At 47.1% G+C, this 6000-nt stretch overlaps 1 protein-coding gene across 2 annotated transcripts in view; it reads left to right on the forward strand.

Moving 5' to 3' along the window:
* The window catches only part of Igsf5 (immunoglobulin superfamily member 5), a 40506-nt gene extending 36536 nt beyond the window's left edge, over positions 1-3970 (forward strand). For both annotated transcript variants that reach the window (XM_051191951.1, XM_051191950.1), the window contains one exon: positions 3247-3970. In XM_051191951.1, the coding sequence (XP_051047908.1) occupies positions 3247-3342 (96 nt within the window). In that variant the 3' untranslated portion in view covers positions 3343-3970. The remainder of the gene's footprint in view (positions 1-3246) is intronic.
* The last annotated feature ends 2030 nt before the right edge of the window (positions 3971-6000 follow it).

The raw sequence follows: 6000 nt of genomic DNA on the forward strand, positions 1-6000 counted from the left end.
ATACAAGCTGTGCTGCTTTGCAGAACCCTCCTCCCCACCACCTCCTACCCAGATTATAAACCAAGCTCTCTAGCTGTGAGCTAGCCAGCCTGCAGCTGGTACTCTTCCTAGTCTAGGTGATTGGGGAGCTCATTGGGGCAGATAAATGGCCTATACATAGAGACACAGGGTGCCACCAGCAACTGAGGTGCCTGGTTGGTGCTAATAGACCTTGGAAGAGGCAAATCTTAATTCTGTAAAGAGCACAGCAATGCCAAGCGGGAACTAGGGCTATGTAGAACTCAAGAAACTGCAGCATTGGGGGCTATTCAGAGGCTTCCTGTCAATGCCCCAGCTTTACACACATGAGCCTCCATCTCCAGGCTGGTGAGAGCTGCCAAATGGGCATCTTCTCCCTGGCCAATGTGGCAGGATTCTAGTTACGGCCTAGATCCAGCAGTTACCCTACAGGAGGCTCTGTTTTGGAAGGCTAGGAGACCCCATCTCCCATAACTCATTGCTGCTCCTTATCTTTCTAGTCAATGTCTAGAGTGCTGGTGTCCACGCTACCATGGTGATATCATGTGAGGTTGGAGGTGATGCTCTTGGGTCAGACCCTTCCTCATCTTCTAATAGTTTCAGTATAAAGTCCTTGTAAGTCTTCAGGAGGGTTAGGGATTGTCATAGGGACCGAGTCTTAGGGGACAGGTGGTAGCTACAAGAGTGTGCCCCATATAAGACCAGCCATCGTGACTAGGAGCTTCAGGAGGACAGATGTGGGCCAGTCACCACAGAAGATGGTGAGCTCTACCAATGTGGCAAGATGCAGGCTCCTGGAAACACTTAACCCTCTGTTGCCTGGAGCACTTTCTTGCCCAATCCCATTTCAGCTTTTTCCCATTGTGGGGCCTTCCCTGAGTACTGGAGTATTAAAGATTTATTTATTTCGCGTGTATGAGTGATTTGCCCACAAGTGTGTGTGTGTGTGTGTTCCTGAGTGTACAGTACCTTGAGAGACCAGAAGAGGGCGCCAGGAACCCCAGAAGTGAAGCTATGGAAGGTTATGAGCCACCATGTGGCTGCTATGAATGGGACTTGGGTCCACTATGAGAGTAGAATGTGCTCTTACCCACTGCGCACCTCTTCAGTCTCGGGGGGGTTTGACTTAGGGGTGTATATCCTGATTCATGCCACAATCTGATAGAGACCTGGGGTGATAGGGGATGTCCTTCTGTATATATGTTCCTCTCATTGGTTGATGAATAAAACACCGGCCAATAACCAGTAGAGACAGGAAGATAGGCGGGGCTAGGAGGCGAGGAGAAGGCTGGGAGGCGGAACAGGTCCGGACCTTTCTCCGGTAACGGTTTTATAATTATTATAGCGTCTGTGTGCTTTTTTGGGGCTGAGATCTGGCGGAACAAGAAAACTCCAGCAGCACCGGGGGATGTTTCCAAATGCTGGATGCTTGGATTCCTAAAGAATACTTGCTGAGTATGAGGTGCACGTGGCACCTTTAGATGTCTGGTACCCCTGGCATCTCAGTGCAGCCTAACCCAGAAGCTCTTGGGGCCTCTTCCACACTGTCTAGATAAGATCAGGCCTAAGCAACAGTGTTTTCAAAGGTTTTCTGGATGGTCTGCTTGGGGACGGTGTTTTTGTAGACACAGGCCTGTTTCCTGAGTGAGGCTCAAACACCCATCTGTGGAAGCTTTTTTGTCTTGTGTTTTGTTTTTGTTCTCTGGTATTGTAGATGGGTAGAGCCCAGCCCAGGCATTGCACGTCTGGCAAAGTTAGAAGGAAAAACGATTATCAGAACGGACACATGCTGAGTGTGACCACTCTTCATTGCTGGCTTCTGTCGCGATGGGGTGTGTGGTTAGGGCATGGAATAGGCCATTGATTACTAGGTAGGAGCTTGTTGGGTGGTAGGGGGAGCTCAGGTATGCTATGGTCAACACATGTTAGGACAGAGTGAACAAGGATTTAATTTTCCCCACAAATCACAACCAGCTCATAGGACAAATGAACTCTTTCTATTTTGGTCTAAAACCATGGGTTTTAGCTTTATGAATGATTTGTACCTAGATGAATATTTAACACAAATGGCCATCCTTCCTTCCTTCTCTTCTGGGCCTTCACTTTCTGTCAATCAACGCTTCTGCTTTTTTTTTTTTTTTTAAATCTCTTTACCATTCCGTGTACGAGGGCACATGAATGTTTCATAACCCGGCTTGTGCCTTGCCCGCTAATCCGTTCCTCCTGTTGAGATAAACAGAAATAAACCCGTGATAAATTTAGAAAGCGGCGGTGCATTTATGCAAACCAGCCCCAGCTCAAACAGAAGCAAACAACTGCAACACCCTCCTGCACCCCAGCAGAAGGCGCCCTCCAGAGAGACCCTGGCGTATTCAGCACCATCCACCAAGCAGGCGGCCTTTCCTTCACGCGCGCGCACGCGCGCGCGCGCAGGGGGTGGGGGCTGCCAAGGGAAGCCACACCGCAGCTTGAGACTTACCCCCCCCCACACTCAAGATCCACAGCATTCTACCGCAGCTGAATAATTCATCCTGCCCCGCTGTATTATTTAAGACATTTGATACGCGTGCTGTGTCCCCCAGTCTGAACTGCTGCCCTCAGGGCTGGCTGAGAGGATGGGTGGCAACGATTCTTTGCTTTTGGGGCAGGGTCTTCTCCCTGTGTGCCTCAGGTTAATTTGAACTCACGATCCTCCTGCCTCAGTCTCCCAGGCGCTTGGCTTATGGGGCTTGTGCGCACATCTTCCTAAGGGTGAAGTCACTGGCCCTGTAGAGGAGCCCAGGTTAGTTCTGGTTCTGAATGAGAAACCAGCCACTGCACAATACCACAGGAGACACAGGGGCGGAGGATTTCCAGTCAGCTCTTCTGCTTTGCTTTTGCTCTTTTAGAAGGAACGTGTGTTATTTGAAGACCTCCGCAAATATCTTATGTTTAAAACCAAACCAAAAAACCCCAAAACCCTACCAGGTAAAGCAAGGACTTCCACAGGAAAACTGGAAAACAAGACAAAGAATCTTGGCATCTGTAATTTGGTTTGGTAAAAGTGGGTCTTGGATTCTTGGAACGAGTTTGCTCTTTGGGCTTGGAAAGCACCTAGAGTGAAGGAAAAGGAGCAGAGCGTGCGTCGCTATGCAGTTGTTCAACCCTGCTCCCCATACTTCTCAGGTGAGTACTGTGCCTCTGGCCCAGCCAGCGAGCGCACTGACCCTTCCGCCTTTTTTAAAACAGGCACACAAAACACGCCAGCCCAGTGCAGCAAATCATCCACGGGTTTCCTTTGACACCGCGAGTCCTCAGAAGGTCAGAAATGCAACTTTAGTGTAGTGAAGACTTCTCACGCCTGCGCTGTGTACACATCCATCAAGGCGGTGCCATCTTCCTCTCCATCCTGAGACGAGGCCCCAGCTTTGCCAAAGAGGCCGCCTCGGAGCCACCGGAGCTGATGTTTCATGGTGACGGGAAGAATCAGTTTTTTCCTCCACACCAGGGAGAATTTGATTTTGAAATGTCTCATGGTTTTGGTGAATCCCTTACTTAAAGTGACTGAGTAAAACCTGAGGGTCTATCATGGAGATATCTAACCCTTATGGATTGACACTCCTGCTTGCTGATCCAACACAGGGCAGATAGGACCGATTCTGCCATGACACTCAAAATGTTTGTGTTTGTTGTCCTAGGTCATGGGTAAGATGCTATTGATGTGTGTTTTATAGATAGGGACACTGAACCAAGAGCTTAATGATTAGAAGCAACTGGATCTCTTTTAAGTGGGCTGGCGGTTCGGAACTCAGCCAGTTAAATAAGAGGAACTCAGCCAGTTAAATAAGAGGAAGTGGAATGCCAAGGTGGATGTCCAGATGACAGTTGCGGGGCTCCCTTATCCTTTTCTTCATGTTTTTGGGTGAATTAGGTGTGACTTCTGTCTGACAGGGGCAAAGCTCACATTCTGCCAGCATCATTCATATATATATATATATATATATATATATATATATATATATATATATATACACAATATGTGTGTATATATATGTATGCACACACATATATTAATAATATATATTAATAAAGAGAAAGCAAAGCACCTTGTTTTGTTGTTTTGTTGATGTAATTCATCCTTTGAGGACTTTAGATGCATACAGTGTGTTTTGATCCATTCTGTGATCAAACTCCTCCTCCAACTTCTCCCAGGCCCCCACCATGTGCCAACTTCATGTCCTCTCTGTTTTCAATCAGTGTTACCATACATGCATGGGTGTGGGGCACAAACAGCCTGATATTATGGAGGCATTTTCTTAATTCAGATTTCCTCCTCTTGGACGACTACAGCTTGTGTTAGATGACATGAAACTATTCAGCACATCCTCCATGCTGGGATGTTGACTGGCTTGGTCTTGTGCAGGCAGCCATGGGTGCTGAGTTCTTGAGTGCAGTGGCCCTGTCGTATCCAGAAGGCATTGATTTTTACCAGTCCTCCTTGACCTCTGGCTCTCACAGTCTCGCCATCCGCCATCCCCTCTTCTGTGAGGGTTCCTGTGCTGCAACTTTGTGCTGCCTTATTAAGCATTTTTTTTGCGTTTGTGTATTTTTGCCTGCATTAATGTTTGTGCCCGTATATGCCAGGAGAGGGCACTGGATCCCCTGGAAGTGGAGTTAAAGATGTGGCTGTGAGCTGTCATGTGGGTGCTGGGAATCGAACCTGGGTCCTCTGGGAACCTGGGTCCTCTGGAAGAACAGTCAATGCTCTTAACCACTGAGCCATCTCTCCAGCCCTCGTGTTGACTTTCTTAATGCAAAGATTTGGGTGGTAATCCAAAGACTCACAGTATTTAGAAATGAAGCGGTTTCCAAGAAGGAGGTCATGACACTTCAGTGCACCTGTGGTTTGTCTTCTCATACTGTGTAAAACCAACACAGGTGTTAGGATCCAGGATGAAATCCCTGCCCTTTCCAAGTCCCTCTTACACCTAGGTTTGCTCAGTGAACTTCACTTCCTACACCTGGTACAATCACCCCAGAGACATGACCATTATTAATTATCTCAAGTTCCCAACTGGTTGGTAAAGATTTCTCTTGTGGTTAGCAATTAGTCTCAGGTTTAACTATGCTACTGCGAAGGCAGAGTTTGGCTTTTGACAAATGTCAAGACTACCCTTTGAAGACTGAACAAATGTCTGTTCTCCCCAGATAGCAAGTCTGTGACAGACCAAGGTATGGATACCCTCCAAGTCCAACTTGGTGAGGCATGGGTTTTACTGGAGTTACTTACAGGAGCAGAAATCACTCAAAGACCGCTATCATGGGTGACGGCTCACAAATCTGGAAATGTGGGGCATACTGCACAACCTACAGACAGCTCAACAGGTTGTAAAGTGTCCTTCCCCAGCCCGGCTTGTCTATGAGTGATCCGTGGCCATCTTTACTGCTTATATACTCATGGGAAGGGGTCAATCTCAGGGACTCCTTGGAACTATCTTGAGTTGTTTACCTCCTGTCTTAAAAGCTTCCTTAAAGGATGGGATGTTTCAACGTCCAGTAAACATCTTGTATTACAGTGTTTCCTTCGAAAATGGAAGGTTTTAATCTTGGAGGAAACTGCTACTCAACCTCAGACTCTAGTGAATTCTGTTAATTATTATTAAACGAAAGATCAAGATGGTATTCCTTGCCACTCAGCACGCCTGCTTGTACAGAGCCGAATAGCACTATTTAAGTTATTTAAACTAAATAGGATGCAAGATCTTTTCCTTCGATTATGCTAGCCCATGTCAAAGGTTCCACAGTCCTTGTGGCCAGTGGCCACTGTATGTAGACGGTCAGATAACAAGCTTTCATTGCTGAAGAAAGCACTGTTGGACAGTACTAACTTACAGAGAGCTACTTGGGAATGACCTTGATATGCTATGGGTTCATTCACACAAACACAGTCTGTGTTTTCTTCCGTGTGAAAGCCTGCAGCCGACTGGTTTCTATTTAGGGATC

Source organism: Phodopus roborovskii, unplaced genomic scaffold, assembly GCF_943737965.1.
Source record: "Phodopus roborovskii unplaced genomic scaffold, PHOROB, whole genome shotgun sequence".
In the NCBI taxonomy this organism is placed as follows: Eukaryota; Metazoa; Chordata; class Mammalia; order Rodentia; family Cricetidae; genus Phodopus; species Phodopus roborovskii.